The sequence below is a fragment of the Plecotus auritus genome (genome assembly GCF_963455305.1).
Source record: "Plecotus auritus genome assembly, chromosome: 1".
NCBI lineage: Eukaryota > Metazoa > Chordata > Mammalia > Chiroptera > Vespertilionidae > Plecotus > Plecotus auritus.
Genome location: NC_137770.1, coordinates 115,329,369 through 115,348,170, shown reverse-complemented (window position 1 = coordinate 115,348,170; position 18,802 = coordinate 115,329,369). Strand labels below are relative to the sequence as shown.

At 45.0% G+C, this 18,802-nt stretch overlaps 2 protein-coding genes and 2 pseudogenes across 5 annotated transcripts in view; 3 read left to right on the top strand and 1 right to left on the bottom strand.

Annotated features, from left to right (window-relative positions):
• The window catches only part of SNX33 (sorting nexin 33), a 214,178-nt gene that overhangs the window by 14,931 nt on the left and 180,445 nt on the right, over nucleotides 1-18,802 (top strand). The gene's annotated exons all lie outside the window — the stretch shown is intronic.
• Nucleotides 2,515-10,556, top strand: LOC308254366 (proton-coupled zinc antiporter SLC30A5-like; annotated as a pseudogene). The gene is made up of 4 exons: nucleotides 2,515-2,710; nucleotides 2,936-3,085; nucleotides 3,291-3,389; nucleotides 10,112-10,556. The product of its transcript is annotated as a proton-coupled zinc antiporter SLC30A5-like (transcript).
• On the bottom strand, nucleotides 4,568-5,303 carry LOC308243616 (chromatin target of PRMT1 protein-like; annotated as a pseudogene). Its single transcript has 2 exons — nucleotides 4,869-5,303; nucleotides 4,568-4,761 (listed from the first exon to the last, which is right to left on the bottom strand). The product of its transcript is annotated as a chromatin target of PRMT1 protein-like (transcript).
• LOC308243607 (GTPase ERas-like) lies at nucleotides 10,593-11,255 on the top strand (the record flags this gene model as incomplete). Its single annotated transcript, XM_080659274.1, has 1 exon — nucleotides 10,593-11,255. The coding sequence occupies one exon, from the start codon at nucleotides 10,593-10,595 to the stop codon at nucleotides 11,253-11,255; it is 663 nt and encodes a 220-aa protein (XP_080515400.1).

Sequence of the window (18,802 nt, the reverse complement as noted above, 5' to 3'; positions counted from 1 at the left end):
GACCTTAGGCAAGGTCACCACTCAGTCTCAGTTTCCCCCAACATCACTTGAGTGATGGTTATCACAATTAGAGCCTGAGATCACAAGTGTGGGCATTGCCACTGTCCCAGGTGAGCTTTGACCTCAAGCCATAGAGGCCAGTAAGGCAGAGGTGGGTCTGAATGCACAACAGCTACCATTGTGTAGCTGCTATGTACTGGGCATTGGGCTAAGGGCTTCCCATGAATTATTGCCCACAAGTCTGGAAGGTGAGAACTACTGCCAACCTTTTCTAGCAGAGGCATTGAGTCACCTGTGTGTGGCTGGTTATGCAGCTGTTCAATGGTGGGTGGGGCTGAGGGCTGCCTGAGCATGAAGCGCTGCCCTTCCCCATTGCACCAGGCTGCCTACCCATGGCTGGCAGGCTGGATGGGGGAAGGAGGGAATCCGGAAGGTGGTTGGGAGAGAGGGCAGCCATCCTGTAGAGTGAATGCAAGAGTGCTGGGAATAGGGCAGTTGGTGGTATTAGGTAAACATGGAGGTGGGACCTCAAGTCAAGGTGAAAGGGCAGAGAGCTTGGCCCATAGAGAGCACTGAGCAAATATTTGTTGAGTGATAATTTTCTGTAGGGCCTCAGGCTGGAGTGTGGGAGCAGGATCTGGTCATGGAGGAGGGGACTGGACAGGTAAGACCAAGGGCAGGGAGCTGGAGTCAGGGGCCAGGCTCTAGTCTCTGAGAAGAATCTGAGTCAGGAGCCTTCTTGCTAAAGGAGCCAGTATGGGCAGGAATGAGAGTTGGTAGGAAAATACTGGGGTGGGGGTGTTCTATGAGTGCCAAGGCTGAGCTGGGAAGGATGGGGGTCAGGTGGGGGCTCTGACCCTGGGGCTTTGATGTGGGAGAAGACTGGGGCTGGCAGAGGTCAAGTGGTGGGGTCTGTGTCTGTCCCTGATACTATGGAATGTGTGCTTCCAGCTGTGTGGTGGCTGAGTGCATCTGTGCCTGAGTGTATAGGTCCCTGTGGTGGCGCTCTATGTTTGCATGCATGTGTTTCCCAGAGCTCAAGCCTAGCCTTGAAACCATATTCAGCTCCTCTTTCTCTCATACGCCACATCTCATTCATAAGCAAACCTTCGTTAGATCCTCAAAAGAGATCCAAAATCTGCCGCATTTCATCATCTCACTGCTTGGCCCAAGCCCTAACCATGCCTGCCTGGACTACTACAGTAGCCCCCAACCTGCTCCTATGCTCTCTCGCCTGCTCCACGACAATCTAACAGGAGCCAGAGTCATCTTTTAAAACGATATTCTAAAACAAATTATGCCCCTCCCCTGCTTTCAACCTGCAGGGTTCCTACCATTTGTAGGATAGATTTCAAACTCTTACTACAGACCACAAGGACTCTCTGTGATATCACCCACAACTCCAGGCCCACTGAACTGTTGGCTATTCCTCACATAGGCCAAACTTGATGGTACCTCAGGGCCTTTGTGCTTGTTGGCCCTTCTAGAATTTTTTCCCTCCCAGATGTCTGTGTGGTTCACACCTCAGTTAATTTAAGTCTTTGCTTACATATTGCCTCTTTGGAGAAGCCTTCCCTGACCATCCAAAGAGTCTTTCTAGCCCTGGCTGGGTAGCTCATTTGGTTAGAGCATTGTCCTGATATGCAACGACCCTGGTCAGGGTACATATAAGAATCAACCAATGCCTGGGGTGGTGGCGGCCCGGCCTGTGGGAATCCACTGCCATGGGAAAGTGACATGCCTGTGCCCACTGTTCCACCACAGTGGCAACACATGAGGAGACCCTGCGGCAGGGGCAGGGGCAGTATGGAGGAGAAACACAACAGGGATGTGCTAGCCAGCCCCAGTGTTGGTAGCAGCGGTGGCCTCGGGCTGGTGGACATGCATAGCCCTTGGTAAGGGACCGATCCAGTGCCTACCTCCAAAGGCTTTCTCCATGTGCCTGCTCTCGCAGGCTCTCTCACTCATGGACCTGGACAACAGCTTAGCACCACCAGACACATTTTTCCCGGCTGCTGCTCTGGACTCCACCAGCGTCCCTCTCAAACCCATGACAGCCTGAATCACCCTCCTTGGTTCAGCACGAGCCCTGGAGTCCCCTGTCCTCTCTCCACCTCCAGGCTGCTTCTAGCTTTCATCAGCTCCTCTGTTCCCTGCTTCAGAATGAATGCTCTAACACCAGGACGGTTCTGCTTGAAACTGGTTTTCAGGGCAGACTGTTAACCTTAGAACAGCTGGTCATTTTAGTGAGAGGTTTTTCCGGTCTAAGAGAAGTATTTCTGTTGGTGATTTCTCCCTAAAATAGTAATTTAGTGACTACTTAACCTTTCTGACATCTTCCTGTGTAAAGTAGGGGAAGGTGTCCCCGTCATATCTTCAGGCAAAGAAACCAAAGTATCCAGCCCATCATCTAGTTTTCTCTTCATTTCTTGGTTTATTGTATTGTTAAGTAAGAAATGTGTGCTCATTGTAGAAAAATACAAATAGTACAGAAATTCAGAGTAAAAATTATTATGTTTCACTAAATTTTTGAAGGCAGTGAGACTTTTTGAATCATCTGACCTCCTAAAAGCAGTTCACATTATTCAGTTCATTTTTATTTTAAAACTTAGGACTGCATTTCTTATGGTTTTGTTTCAAAAGCTATTTTCTTCTGGAAAAAATATTACCCAATACCAGTGGATCAAAATATTTAAACATGCCAAAACCGGTTTGGCTCAGTGGATAGAGCGTCGGCCTGCGGACTGAAAGGTCCCAGGTTCGATTCCGGTCAAGGGCATGTAACTTGGTTGCGGGCACATCCCCAGTGGGAGGTGTGCAGGAGGCAGCTGGTCGATGTTTCTCTCTCATCGATGTTTCTGACTATCTATCACTCTTCCTTCCTCTCTGTAAAAAATCAATAAAATATATTTAAAAAAAATATTTAAACATGCAGATGCTGGGTATATAATTCCACCCTTGTGGTTTTTTGGCCTCACTCTGTGGACCACTAAGGACTTTGCTGCTACTTGAACACAGTAATGTAGTTGCCATCTCACTACTCAGTGTTTTGTTCACTAGTTCTGGAGGAGGACTGCTTTTTTAAATTTTTCATTAAAAAATATTTTAATTGATTTCAGAGAGAGAGGGAGAGAGAGAAAAATCAATGATGAGAGAGAATCTTTGATTGGCTGCCTTCTGCACACCCCACACTGGGGATCGAGCCCACAACCTGGGCATATGCCCTGACTAGGAATCGAACTGTGACCTCCTGCCTCATAGGTCAACACTCAACCACTGAGCTGTGCCAGCCGGGCTTTTAAAAAAAATTATTGCTGTGATATGCCTATTACTTTTCGACAATGATGATCTCATGGCTAAAATGACTGAACACTCAGGACATCATGACAGTACTCTAACTCAGCGGTCACTAACCTTTCAGACCTCAGGGGCTACTAAATTCATAATTTTAAATTCCACGGACCACTGATATGATTTTTTTTCAGCTCTACAAGGGGTATATTAAGGTAGTGTTACAGCAGCCATAGCATTTCCAAGAGCACAACAAATAAAAAGTCCTAGCTGGATTTGAGAGAACAATTTCTTGTTATAATAAACCATAAATACAAGATTCTACTGAAACTGGAACAGTTGACAGAATATGGTTGAACTTACAAACCTTCAAGGGAAATAAGAGAGTCAAACAAAGCCAATGTATGGAAAAGCCCAAGACTGGTTTGGGATAAACCTAAGAATTACATTCAACATGGGTTTCTTCTGACCCCTCCCCAGCAGGTATCTGCCATAGTTCTCCCATCCCTTCTGAAGCATCTGCTTAACCAACGGCCTTTCCCTCTCTACTGCAGGTGTAAGCCAACCCAACAGCACCCCTTTGGACGTGATGCAAAGCCAAGAGGCAGGTTTACAAATCTTATTCCATGGTAGAAATAATGCACACACCCAAACCAGCTCACATACGTGGTATCAATGCACATGGTAGCAACTTCCAGAGCTGCTACCATGTATAACCTGTAGTGTGACACTGTAGCTAGGGCTGTTCCTAATTTACTAAAATATCAACGTGGCAGAATGCATTTTTGAACTCCAGATTTTCTAAACACTTGTAAGTGGCTATTAAAGTGATATAGAACAGAACTGTATCAAAGACACCTAGGCATTAGGGAGGAACACTGAATGGATTCTTTCTGGGACTTTCAGAGGATAGAGAGACGAACAGAGGAAATGTTAGACAGTCAAAGCATATATGGCAGTTGAGGGGGGGCAGAGGTGGAAAGAGGGCCAACATATTCATGTTCAAAGAGAAGTCTGGGAGAAGGAAAAAACAAACCCAAACAATAAAACGAAACCAAACCCAAGTCAGAGGAAAAAAGGGTTTCATACAATACAGTTATCAAAAAAGTAAAAGGAACACACTAAATGCACAAACTGGTGGCAAGTAAGTCCATAGTCTATTGTGATAGGTCCTTCCAGCATCAATCAGGTAGGCTCTTCTCATCTGTTATCTCAAGGTTATTTACAGACGTGGTAACTTTTTAACAAGAGTCTCTCAGAGGAGGGAAGGCAGGCTTCAATCATTGGTTTCAGGATCTGTCTGTGCCATCCAACTCCGCATCCAGGTGTCCTTTTGTTTTCAACATGTATGCATCCAATTGGTTGTCCAGCTGTTCCTTGGTCAGTACAGGGCGAGTAAGGGCACCTCTCCCTCGTCCACGGCCTCGGCCTCCAAAGCCCCCTCTTCTCCGACCTATCATACCCCAACCTCTACCACCGATTCCACCACGACCCATAGCTCCACGCCCTAGGCCCCCTCGCCCAGGACCTCCACGACCTCAAACACCACCTCTTCTTAAGCCCATTTGGGGAGTTACAGCTCCTCCACCTCGGAGCAGGTTTTGACCTCGGAGAGCATCCCGCCCCTAAGTAGGGTTCTTGTGGCACGCCCCCCATGTAGTCCTCCTCTAGGCAAGCCTCTCTGGATTATGGGTAAGCCTCGTCCTCCGACTGCTCCCCTGGCCAGGGCCCCTATGGGTCGGCCTAACCATGCCTGGATGTTACTCTTACCCAGGTGCTGCTTTAAGCTATTCTGCTTAAGTTTTTAATGCTGCCTGGACAGAGGGTCTATTTTCCATCTGCTGGGCCAGTCTTCTGTTTCTGGCACTGGCTAGCTGCTGCTGTTGCTGCATCGAAGCCCGAATATTCACTGGCATCGGCTGTTTGTTCTTCAGCATATTAGTAAAGCGCTCATTGAGAGACATCTTGGTGGTCCTTTTTAGCACAACTTTCGGTGCTGACCATGCAGCCATCTTCAGATCTCGAGGATTGAAGGAAAAGGATGCCAATGCTCCTCCCGGGGCTGCCACGACGGCTGCGGAAGGCGGGCCGGGGGCCGGCCCAACCTGAGTTGATGGTGAAGGGGCTTGGGTTAACTTGTTTGGTTGGCTAGATGTGTAAGTGGTAGACTGCTAGGTTAGTTCGTTGTTGGCTGGCTGGCTGCTGGGCTCAGCCGGTCCGCCTGCTCACATGGCCTGCCCTTTCCTGCCTTTCGTCTGTGCCACCACAACCACTGCGACCAACTCTCGCTCAGTGTCCACTAATATGATTTTTTTTTTAAAAAGGTAAGTACATCCTATATAATAAAGAGGTAATAATGCAAATTGACCATCACGCCCTTGCACAAGATGGCCGCCTCCATGTGGTCACAAGATGGCCGCCCCATGTGGTCACAAAATGGCTGACCCCATGTGGTCATAAGATGGCTGTGCCCATGTCATCACAAGATGGCTGCCACAAGATGGCCAGCAGGGGAGGGCAGTTGGGGGTGACCGGGCCTGCAAGGGGAGGACAGTTAGGGATGACCAGGCTGGCAGGAGAGGGCAGTTGGGGGGGACCAGGCCTGCAGGGGAGGGCAGTTGGGGGCGATTGGGCCGGCAGGGGAGCAGTTAGGCATCGATCAGGCTGGCAGGGGATTGGTTAGAGGGTGATCAGGCTGGCAGGCAGAAGCAGTTAGGGGCAATGAGGCAGGCAGGCAGGCGGTTGGGAGCCAGCAGTCCCGGATTGTGAGAGGGATGTCTGACTGTGAGATCGGGCCTAAACCAACAGTTGGACATCCCCCGAGGGGTCCCAGATTGGAGAGGGTGCAGGCTGGGCTGAGGGACGCCCTCCCCCGCAGTGCATGAATTTTGTGCACCGGGCCTGTAGTTTGTAAAATAATGATCAAAGAACTTCCATTTTATTAATATGAAATGCACCTATTTAAAATAACAACATTATAAATACTCATTTAATTATAACAAAATCTTCAAAGGTTGTTTAATTGTAACACATTTGTTAAAATAAGTTTAAGTATTACATATTTTTACAGTGTGATATTTGCTCCTGTTTGCTTGAAATAAGTTTATGGATTTTTGACTCAATGACATTACTGCAAGACGGAAAGCCATATTTATTTCAAGCCGAGACTGGTACCAAGTTTTAATTGCTGTGACTGATGAAAATGTTTTTTTCGCACAAATATGTTGTTGAAAATTGAATCAAAATTTTCATTGCTTTTTCACTCAGCAATGGGTATTCACTTTTAATGGAGATCCAAAAATGAGGTCATGATAAGGATGACTGGAATTTAGCTTTGAGACTGTCGTTGGATGATAGATTGATGAGGCTTTCTTTTTCATTCATGCTTGAATTGCTATCTTCAGTGTTGACTGCAAATGGATCTATTATCCACATATTACCAAGTCTGGGATCTTCTTTCTTTGGGTAAGAATGACCAAAAGGTTCTGTGATGATTGTAAGTGCTGTTGAACAATGGTTACCACCTGTCGGTTGACATCCTTCTCTCTCATATATTCATCAAAGTTTGAAAACATTTGCAGATCTTCTTCAGCCAACAATGTTTGCCACAGTAATATTTTCTTTTGAAAAACATTCATTTTACCTCATAGTGTGAACACATCCTTAAGTTGTCATTTAATAGCAAAAAAATATCTGTTAGGTATGCAAGCTTGGCTGTCCACTCATTGTCGGAGAAGAGTTCTTGTAATTTCGGATTATTTGGCCGCTGGAAAAATATTTTGACTTCTTCCGTAGGGCAAACAGTCGGGTTAGTATCTTGCCCCTCGACAGCCATCTCACCTCAGCGTGAAGAAGAAGGTGAGTATACTGGGAACCCATTTTTTCGCAAAGTGCCTCAAATATTCGAGAACTGAGCACTTTGTGTGGAATTTCATTTATAATTTTAATAACATCTGATAATACTTTGTGTAGTTCTGGGGACATTTTTTTCGCCGCAAGTTGCTCACGATGTATAATGCAGTGTGTAGACAAAATGTCTGGGTGACCAACATTTTTCACCTTTGCAACAGTTCCTGCAAGATGTCCAGTCATGTTTGCGGTACCATCTGTACATATCCCAGTACAATTTTTCCATTCAATTCCGTGTTCCAGGAAATGATTGCTTCAGGAATCTCAGAGCTAGTTGTTCCACCCAGCAAACTAAGCGAACAAAGTAGTTCTTCCTGTAACTCTCCTTCACACTCAGCCCTCACAAAACAAAGGAGAAGTGCCTTGTTACTTAGGTCCGTTGATTCAAATTGAATAAAATGTTTGTGAATTGTTCACCATTTTTATAACTTGATTTTCAATATCTTCAGCCATGTCTTCAATTCTGCATTTGACAGTGTTAGCAGACATAGGAATTGCTTTCAGTTTCTGGACAGCCTGCTTTCCCAAAACCTCTTTACAGGCTTGTAACATGCAAGGCTTAATGAAGTCTTCTCCAATTGTATATGGCTTTTTATAAGCCTTTAATAAGGATTTATCTCCAACAGTCATTTTTGTTACAGCAATTACTTGCTTTTGTATATTTTCATGCATTCTTTGAAAATATTCAAGTGCTTTTTTAGCTAAATCCAGGTGTTTTGATTGCAAGTGTCTTTCGAGTTTTGAAGGTTCACGGCATCATTGGATAAACTCTCAGAACACACAGCAGAAAGTGGCCATGGATCCAGCTCACTACCAGGTTCTTGAACAAATCCAAATTTCAAGTAGTTCGAATCTATTTACTTGATTCTTTGAGTTTTTTCTTTTCTCCACCTCCAGTTCTAATGTTCTTCCTAATGGTGCCTGATGAGGACTGTGGAGACTGATTCATTGATCAGCTCACGGTTAAGTGAAGTACACATGTTACTATTGTTACTATTATCATTAGTTACATTATCTTTTGTATTACTAAAGAAATGCAAAATATTCCTTTGCTTTTTTTCACTCATTGTGGGTTTATTTAATTCGAATCTAAAACCAAACAAGAAATGATAGTTATTAAAGTCAAACTATTTGATGCCATCCTATCTAATAAAAGAGTATCATGCAAATTAACCATCACTCCGCTACACTCACCAGCCACGCCCACCAACCACGCCCACCAGCCAATCAGGAGCGGATATGCAAATAAACCCAACCAAGATGGCTACGGCCACAGAAAGCAGGAGGGAGGCTTGGGTTTCCCTGGCAATGGGGGAAGCCAAGCTTTCCGCCTGCCCTTGCTGGCCTAGGCCTCCACTCAAGGCTACAAAGTTTCAATGATAGAAGATACATAAACCCAAACAGAAATGGCGGCAGCCACTGAGCTGGAAAGAGCAGGAGGCTAGGGTTGCCCCCGGAGATGGAGGAAGCCAAGCTTTCCCCACACCCTGGCTGGCCCAGGCCTCGCTTAAGGCTACAAAGTTTCAATTATAGAAGATACATAAATCCCAAGAGAAATGGCTGCCACCTTGGAGCAAGCAGAAGGCTTGGCTCAGCTCCAGGCTACAAAGTTTCAATTGTAGAAGATAAATAAACCCCAGATACCAGGGCCTCCGCTTGGGTCGCCAGGGGGCGTGGCCCACCTGCAATCCACCACAGGCCCCTCGCCCAGGCCACCCCACGCCCCAAGGGAACCCCCACCCTGATCCTGGACACCCTTCAGGGCAAACCAGCTGGCCCCCACCCATGCACCAGGCCTCTATCCTATCTAATAAAAGAGTAATATGCAGATTGACCATCACTCCAACACACAAGATGGCTGCCCCCATGTGGTCAAAGATCCTGCCCCCATGTGGACACAAGATGGCCAGCAAGGGAGAGCAGTTGGGAGGGACCAGGCCTGCAAGGGAGGGCAGTTGTGGGCAATCAGGCCAGCAGGGGAGGGTAGTTGGGAGGGACTAGGCCTGCAAGGGAGGGCAGTTGGGGGCGATCAAGCCTGCAGGGGAGGGCAGTTGGGAGGGACCAGGCCTGCAAGGGAGGGCAGTTGGAGGCGACTGGGCCTACAGGGAAGAGCAGTTGGGGGAGACCCAGGCCTGCAGGGGAGAGCAGTTGGGGGGTACCAGGCCTGCAGGGGAGGGCAGTTAGGGGTGACCAGGCCTGCGGGGAAAGGCAGTTAGGGGTGACCAGGCCTGTAGGGGAGGGCAGTTAGGGGCAAACAGGCTGGCAGGGGAGCAGTTAGGCATCAATCAGGCTGGCAGGGGAGTGGAAAGGGGGTGATCAGGCTGGCAGGCAGAAGCGGTTAGGGGCAATCAGGAAGGCAGGCAGGTGAGCAGTTGGGAGCCAGCAGTCCTGGATTGTGAGAGGGATGTCCGACTGCCTGTTTGTGGGATCGGGCTTAAACGGGCAGTCGGACATCCCTCGAGGGGTCCCAGATTGGAGAGGGTGCAGGCTGGGCTGAGGGACACACACTCCTGTGCACGAATTTCGTGCACTGGGCCTCTAGTTAAACATAACAGTTAAAGAAAATACACAGTTACTTACAATACACAAAATAAAACAATCGGATGAGAATTGGTAATTGCGGAGTGGGTGACTGCTGTAATGGTCGAAACAGTACTGAAACCGCTTGCACCTCTCTGGTTTCCCCCTCTCTAGTTACTAGAAAGGGGAATTATGAAGTATACTAGACTGTAGTACATTTTGTGAATTTCGTGCAGTGTAAAGGCGAAAATTGTCATTCAGTCAGAACATAAGAATTTCTTAGAATATTTTTTTGTGTTTTATTATTTATTAGGACCAATAAAACATAAAAAATGCAAATAATGTCCAAATTTTTCTATGGCCACCAAAAGTTTCTCATGGACCACGAGTGCTGCTCTAATTCACATGTTTTACACAGCCATTCCCTTCTTAGTTGTGGCAGATCACAAGGGTGGAGTATTGTTGCAAGTACTAAATTTGTGTCATAAAGATGGTTTTCATACAGCTTCCAGAAAGCTCTCTATAGATGTAGGTGGAGCCAAATGTCTTCAAACTTTATCCCATCTTGTTTTTGAGCTTCTCTTATGCCCATGGGTCATTGTTGTTGTTTTTTGTGTGACAACTGAGAGTAAAATCAAGTCTTGTTTTTTCTCATTATTTCTTTCATGGTTATCTTTTTTGTCATGATCCTGGATTTCTATGTCAATTTCATTTGCTCAGTCAAAATGGAAGTTTCCACTCTCTGCTCTGGGGTTAGTGCTGCACCTCTTCCACTGTTGGTCCTGTCAGAGCTGCAGCGAGTTCGGGTCCCAGTGCAAACTCCTCTCCCGGACTGAGTTGCAGGGCCTGCTGTCTGCATCTCTTCCCTGAGCATGGCGTGCCCCAAAAAGCCTAGCATGCTTGATCTGGGCCTGGGCACCTGGAGCCCTGGCACCCAGGAGGAGAGTCACAAGACTCCGGCACCTTCCAGGGGCAAGCAGCTGCCGGAGTACAAGGCGGTGGTGGTGGGCACAAGTGGGGTGGGCAAGAGTGCACTGACCATCCAGCTGAACCACCAGTGCTTTGTGGAAGACCATGACCCCACGATCCAGGATTCCTACTGGAAGGAGGTGACCCTGGACCATGGTGGCTACATTCTGAATGTGCTGGATAAGGCCAGGCAGCCCACTCACGAGGCTCTGCGTGACCAGTGCTTGGCTGTTGGGGATGGTGTGTTGGGTGTCTTCGCCCTGGATGATCTGTCGTCTCTAACCCAGCTGCAGCAGATGCGGGCCACCTGGGGCCCTCACTATACCCGGCCCCTCGTCCTTGTGGGCAACAAGTGCGACCTTGTGACCACCGCTGGAGATGCTCTAGCCAAGAGCTGGGGGGCCCCCTTCGTGGAGACCTCAGCCAAAACACGGCAAGGTGTAGAGGAGGCCTTTGCCCTGCTCATCCACGAGATCCAGAAGGTGCAGGAGGCCATGGCAAAGGAGGCTGAGAATAAGTCCCGGCACCAGAAGACCATGTGCCACTGTGGCTGCTCTGTGGCCTGAAGGTCTTGATCAAGAAACATGGACCATCCCCCAGGCCAGGGGGATGCTTCCTTGCTATGAGAACCCCAAGATTAGCTGTGTGGGACAGCGGGTGTATTTAGGATAGATGGACCCCTCTTTTGGGGAGGTTTTCGTTCGGTGGTGGGCTTTTTGGTAATGTGGAACATACTGTTGGTTATGTTTTGTCAAGTTTGGAGATTTTGTGGAAAATGAAATAAATGGTGTTCTCAGGTTTCAAAAACAAACAAACAAACAAACAAACAAACAAAACCAAAACAAAATGGAAGTTTCCAGTTCATGATGATCTTAGAAATGGGAGTGGAGTAAGCAGAAGCTACACTGACTCTTCCAGGACCAAACTGGAATTACAACTAAAATGTAGAAAAACCAACCTGAATAATCAAATTAAGAATATCTGAAGAGAACCCTGATAACGGAAAGTGGAGAGTGCATGGAGACTAATAGGAAGTGCAGAGGCATGAGCAGGCTAGCCAGGCTCCTGCAGATAGCAGCTGAAGTTCCAGAGGGAAATCTTAGCTGTGTGTGTGTGTGGGGGGGTTCCCCACTGAGAACTCTGGAGTCTAAACCCCAAGCTGAGTTCCCCAACCCAGAGCATCAGAACTGAGAAAGGTGCCCACATAATATCTGGCTGTGAAAAGCAGCAGGGAGAAACAGCTGGAAATGCAGGCACCCTCTTAATGGGCCAATGCACAAAAATTTTGTGTGCAGCCACTCACCTTGGGCTCCAGCAGAGGACTGGAGTTGTGTGAGGAGAGTCCAGAGATGGGAGCATCGACCTGTGAACCAGGAGCATAGTCACAAATCCAAATGGGCAGCCAAAATGGGAAGACAAAAAAAAACAACCCATAACCCAGCCATGGTGGCTCAGTGGTTGAGCATTGACCTATGAACCAGGAGGTCATGGTTTGATTCCTGGTCAGGGCCCATGCCCTGGCTGTGGGCTCATTCCCCAGTAGTTGGCATGTAGGATGCAGTTAATCAATGATTCATCATTGATGTTTCTATCTCTCCTTCTCCCTTCCTCTCAGAAATCAATATAAAAATCCCAAACATATGTGTATATGTATGTCCTATATAATAAAAGGGTAATATGCAAATCAACCGAATGGCAGAATGACTGCAACGCCTGCGGCCCCTCACCCCAGCTGGCCCACCCCTGATGGGGGCCATACACTTCCTATTAGTCTCCATGCACTCTCCACTTTCCATTATCAGGGTTCTCTTCAGATATTCTTAATTTGATTATTCAGGTTGGTTTTTCTACATTTTAGTTGTAATTCCAGTTTTGTCCTGGAAGAGTCAGTGTAGCTTCTGCTTACTCCACTCCCATTTCTAAGATCATCATGAACTGGCCCCCCATCAGGGGTGGGCCAGCTGGACCCCATCAGTGCATGAATTCGTGCACCAGGCCTCTAGTATATATATTAAAAAAACCCAAAAACTTAAAAAAAGAACACATTGGAAGGAATACACAGCAGATTAAGGGAAGCTGAGGATCAGGTCAGTGAATTAAAAGACAGGGTAGAAATAAAATCAATCAGAGAACAAAAAACAAAAAGCAATTAAAAAAACAGGAGAACAACTTAAGGGAGTTGTGGGGCAGCATGAAATGTACCAATATTTGCATAATAACAGTGCTAGAGGAGAAGAGAGTGAGCAAGGGATAGAGAACATGTTTGAAGAAATAATGGCAGAAAACTTCCTTAACTTAGTGAAACAAAAAGTCAAACAAATCCAGGAGGCATAGGGAGCCCCAAGGAAGAAGAACCCAAACAGGCCCATGCCCAGACACATAATAATTAAATGCTAATAATTAAAGACAGAGAATCTTAAAGGCAGCAAGAGAAAAGCAATTTGTTCCCTACAAAGGAGCTCTCATGAGAAACTCTACAGGCTAGAAGGGAATGGCATGAAGTACTCAAGATACTGAAAAGCAAGGATCTGAAACCAAGATTATTATATTACAGCAGGGCTATCTTTATCACTGCCAAACCAGCACTATAAGAAATTATAAAGGGAGGAGAAACCAAGATGGCGGCATAGGTAAACACCTAAACTGCTGCCTCGCACAACAATTTCAAAACCACAACTAAAAGACAGAACGGACACCATCCAGAACCACAGGAAAGCTGGCTGAGTGAAAATTCTACAACTAGAAGGAAAGAGAAAAGCTCACAGAGAATTGGAGGTACGGCAAAGGGGCTTTGTGCGCGCAGAGAGGAAGGGCGGCTGAGAGCCTGGCTGACTTTCTCTGGCGGAAGGGGGAAGGAAGCCTCCGACCGCACTGAACCCCAGTTCCGGGCGAACCCCTGGGGACCCACGCTCTTACGGGGGGAGTCTGGACTCTCGGGCGGAGACTCGAGCTGGGAAAGGCAGAAGTCTGAAGGCGCACGCGGGCCAGTGCGCACAAAGGCTGCGGAGGTTGCCACAGGCTTTCCCTAGTGGAAGGGAGTCAGAGGCTCCTGACGGCACTGAGCCCCAGTTCTGACTGCAGTGAACCCCAGTTCCAGGCGAGCCCCTGGGGACCCACGCTCTTGTGGGGGGAGTCTGGACTCTCAGGCGGAGACTCGAGCTGGGGAAGGCGGAGGACTGAAAGCGCACATGCGCGCAAGGGCAAGGCTGACAGGAAGCCAAGACTGAGACTCCACCCCATCCACGCTGAGCACAGAGGCTATTGCAATTTGGCAAGTCTAATCCTATAGGGCTGTCTCCAGCACCGAACTTCTCCCAGCATAGACACAGCTGATCCTTACAGCCAACTGGCCCAGAGGTCAATTCTTCCCAGTGATACCAACAACAATAAAGACTTAATTACAACAAGGCTGTACACACAGTCCACAAAGGGGTGCACCAAGAGTGTCCACCTCAGGTTAACTGGGGAAGCAGACCCACTGGGCCATATTGGAAACCTAGCACAAATATCTACCTTACCAACTCAGGGAATCAGTGAAAATGCGGGGTCAAAGAATCAGATCACAAACGAAAGAAATGGAGGAAAACAAACGACTGGATATAGAATTCAAAACCACGGTTATAAGGCTTTTCAAGAATATCCTAGAAAAGGCCGATAAATATAACGAGACCCTTGAAGATATGAAAAAGGACCAACTAGAAATTAAACATACACTGACTGAAATAAAAAATATTATACAGAGACCCAGAAACAGAATAGAGGAACACAAGAATCAAGTCAAAGAATTGAAATACAAAGAAGCAAAAAACACTCAACCGAAAAAGCAAAAAGCAAAAAAAAAATCCAAAAAGTTGAAGATAATGTAAGAAGACTCTGGGACAACTTCAAGCGTACCAACATCAGAATTATGAGGGTGCCAGAAGAAGAGAGAGAGCAAGATACTGAAAACCTATTTGAAGAAATAATGACCGAAAACTTCCCCCACCTGGTGAAAGAAATAGACTTACAAGTCCAGGAAGCCCACAGAACCCCAAACAAAAGGAATCCAAAGAGGACCACACCAAGACACATCATAATTAAAATGCCAAGAGCAAAAGACAAAGAGAGAATATTAAAAGCAGCAAGAGAAAAACAGTTAATTACCTACAAGGGAGCACCCATACGACTGTCAGCTGACTTCTCAACAGAAACTATGCAGGCCAGACGGGAGTGGCAAGAAATTTTCAATGTGATGAATAGCAAGAACCTACAACCAAGATTACTCTACCCAGCAAAGCTATCATTCAGAATTGAAGGGCAGATAAAGAGCTTCACAGATAAGAAAAAGCTGAAGGAGTTCATCACCACCAAACCAGTATTATATGAAATGCTGAAAGGTATTCTTAAAGAAGAGGAAGAAGAAAAAAGTAAAGAGAAAAATTATGAACAACAAATACATATCTATCAACAAGCGAACCTAAAAATCAAGTAAATTAAAAACCTGAGGAACAGAATAATCTGGTGAATATAATAGAATCAGGGGCATAGAAAGGGAATGGACTGATAATTCTCAGGGGGAAAGGGGTATGGGGGGTTCATGAAGAGAATGGACAAAAATCATACACCTATGGATGAGGACAGTGGGGGGGAGGTAAGGGCAGAAGGTGGGGTGGGAAATGGGTGGAGGGGAGCTATGGGGGGAAAAAGGAGAAATAATTGTAATAATCTGAATAAAGATTTATTTTAAAAAAAAAGAAATTATAAAGGGACTGCTGTAATGAGAAGAAGAAATAGAGAGACAGAAATGTAGGCATACAGAATTAAAATGCAATAAATATGTACCTATTGATAATAACATTAAATGTAAATGGATGAAAAGACATAGGGTAGCTGAAAGGATACAAAAACATGACCCAATTATATGCTGTCTACAAGAGACCCACCTCAGAACAAAAGACTCACACAGGATGAGAGTGAAGGGATGGAAAAAAATTTCCATGCAAATGGAAACGCGGGTGGGGAGGGGAAGCTGAGGTAGCAATACTACTCATATCTGACAAAATATACTTCAAAATGAAGGCCATCACAAGAGACAACAAAGGTCACTACATAACACTAAAGGGATCAATCCAACAAGAAGATATAACCCTGGTAAACATATATGCACACAATATAGGAGCACCTAAATAGATTAAAAAAAACACCTCTTAGAGGACTTTAATGGAGAGATCAACAACAATACAGTCATAGTAGGGGACTTTAACACCTTGCTGACTTCACTGGGTAGATCATCCACACAAAAAATTAACAAGGAAAGAATGACTCTAAATGGCACACTGGATCAGATGGATTTAATTGACATTTATGGAACATTTCACCCCAAAGCTGCAGAATATATTCTTCTCAAATGCACATGGGTCATTCTCAAAGATAGACCACATGTTAGGACACAAAACAAGTCTCTAGAAGATTAAAATCATATCAAGTATCTTCTCAGATTATAATGGAATGAAAACACTCAAAAACATTCAAACACATGCAGGCTAAACAGCATGTTATTAAACAATGAATGGGTTACCAATGAGATCAAGGAACAAATAAAAAACTTCCTGGAAACAAATGAAAATGAACACAAAACAACCGAAAATCTCTGGGACACAGCAAAAGCAGTCCTGAGAGGGAAGTTCATAGCACTACAGGCCTATCTCAAAAAACAAACAAACAAAAAATAAACTATTTAACCCTACAATTTAAAGAATTAGAAAGAGAACAACAAGAAATGCCCAGAATGCCCTAACAGGTTTGGCTCAGTGGATAGAGCGTCAGCCTGTGGACTGAAAGGTCCCAGGTTTGATTCCAGTCAGGGGCATGTACCTGGGTTGCGGGCACATCCCCAGTAGGAGGTGTGTAGGAGGCAGCTGATCGATGTTTCTCTCTCATCGATGTTTCTAACTCTCTATCCCTCTCCCTTCCTCTCTGTAAAAAATCAATAAAATATATTTAAAAAGAAAAAAAAAGAAATGCCCAGAATAAGTAGGAAGAAGGAAATATTAAAGATTAGAGCAGAAATAAATGACATAGAGGCTAAAAAAATAATACAAAAAGTCAATGAAACCTAGAGCTGGTTCTTTGAAAAGATAAACAAGATTGATGAATCATTAGCCAGACTCATCAAGAAACAAAGAGAGAGGACCCCAAAAATAAAATCAGAAACAAAAGCAGAGAAGTAACAGCTGACTCCACAGAAATACAAAGAATTGTAAGAAAATACTGTGGTCAACTATATGCCAACAAGCTGGACAATGTGGATGAAGTGGACAAATTTCTATAAAAATACAATCTCCTAAAACTGAATCAGGAAGAATCAGAAAACCTGATCAGGCCAATAACAACTGATGAAATAGAAGCAGTAATAAAAAAAACTCACAGCAAACAAAAGCTCTGGTTCAGATAGCTTCACAGGGGAGTCTTACCAAACATTCAAAGAAGAACTAACACCTATACTCCTCACACTATTCCAAAAAATTCAAGAGGAAGGAATACTTCCAAGCTCTTTTTATGAAGCCAGCATTATCCTAATTCCAAAACCAGATAAAGACACTGCAAAGAAAGAGAATTATAGGCCAATATCCTTAATGAACATAGATGTTAAAATCCTCAACAAAATATTAGCAAATCAGATCCAGCAATATATGAAAAAGATCATACACCATGACCAAGTGGGATTATTCCAGGGATGCAAGGCTGATACAATATTCACAAATCAATAAATGTGATACATCACATAAACAAATTGAAAGACAAAAACCACATGATCATATCAATAGACTCAGAAAAAGCACTCGACAAAATCCAGCACCCATTTTTGTTTTTTTTAAATTTCTTTATTGATGAAGGTATTACATAAGTGTCCTTATCCCCCTATTACCCCCCACCCTCCCACTCATGCCCTCACCCCCCTGTTGTCTGTGTCCATTGGTTAGGCTTATATGCATGCATACAAGTACCTTGGTGGATCTCTCCCCCTTTACCCCCCACCCTCTCCTACCTTCCCTCTCAGCTTTGACAGTCTGATCAATGCTTCTCTGTCTCTGGATCTGTTTTTGTTCATCAGTTTATGTTGCTCATTATATTCCATAAATGAGTGAGATCATGTGATATTTATCTTTCTCTGACTGGCTTATTTCGCTTAGCATAATGGTCTCCAGTTCCATCCATGCTGTTGCAAATGGTAAGAATTCCTTCTTTTTTACCACAGTGTAGTATTTAATTGTGTAGATGTACCACAGTTTTTTTAATCCACTCATCTACTGATGGGTACTTAGGCTGTTTCCAAATCTTAGCTATGGTGAATTGTGCCGCTATGAACATAGGGGTGCATATATCCTTTCTGATGGTGTTTCTAGTTTCTTGGGATATATTCCTAGAAGTGGGATCACTGGGTCAAATGGGAGTTCCATTTTTAGTTTTTTGAGGAAACTCCGTACTGTTCTCCAACAGTCTACATTCCTACCAGCAGTGCATGGGGGTTCCTTTTTCTCCACATCCTCACCAGCACTTGTCATTTGTTGATTTGTTGATGATAGCCATTCTGACAGGTGTGAGATGATACCACATTGTCATTTTGATTTGCATCTCTCGGGTAATTAGTGACTTTGAGCATGTTTTCATGTGTCTCTTGGCCTTCCTTCTGTCTTCTTTCGAAAAGTATCTATTTAGGTCCGTTACCCATTTTTTTGATTGGGTTGTTTATCTTTTGTTAAGTTGTATGAGTTCCCTGTAAATGTTAGAGATTAAACCCTTATCAGTGTTAACATTGGCAAATATGTTCTCCCATGCAGTGGGCTTTCTTCTTGTTTTGCTGATGGTTTCTTTTGCTGTGCAGAAGCTTTTTATTTTGATGTAGTCCCTCTTGTTTATTTTCTCTTTAGTTTCCATTGCCCTACAAGCAGTATCGGTGAAGAAATTGCTTCGGCATATGTCTGAGATTTTGCTGCCTATGGATTCCTCTAGTATTTTTATGGTTTCCCATCTTATGTTTAAGTCCTTTATCCATTTTGAGTTTATTTTTGTGTATGGTATAAGTTAGTGGTCTAGTTTCATTTTTTTTGCATGTATCTGTCCAATTTTCCCA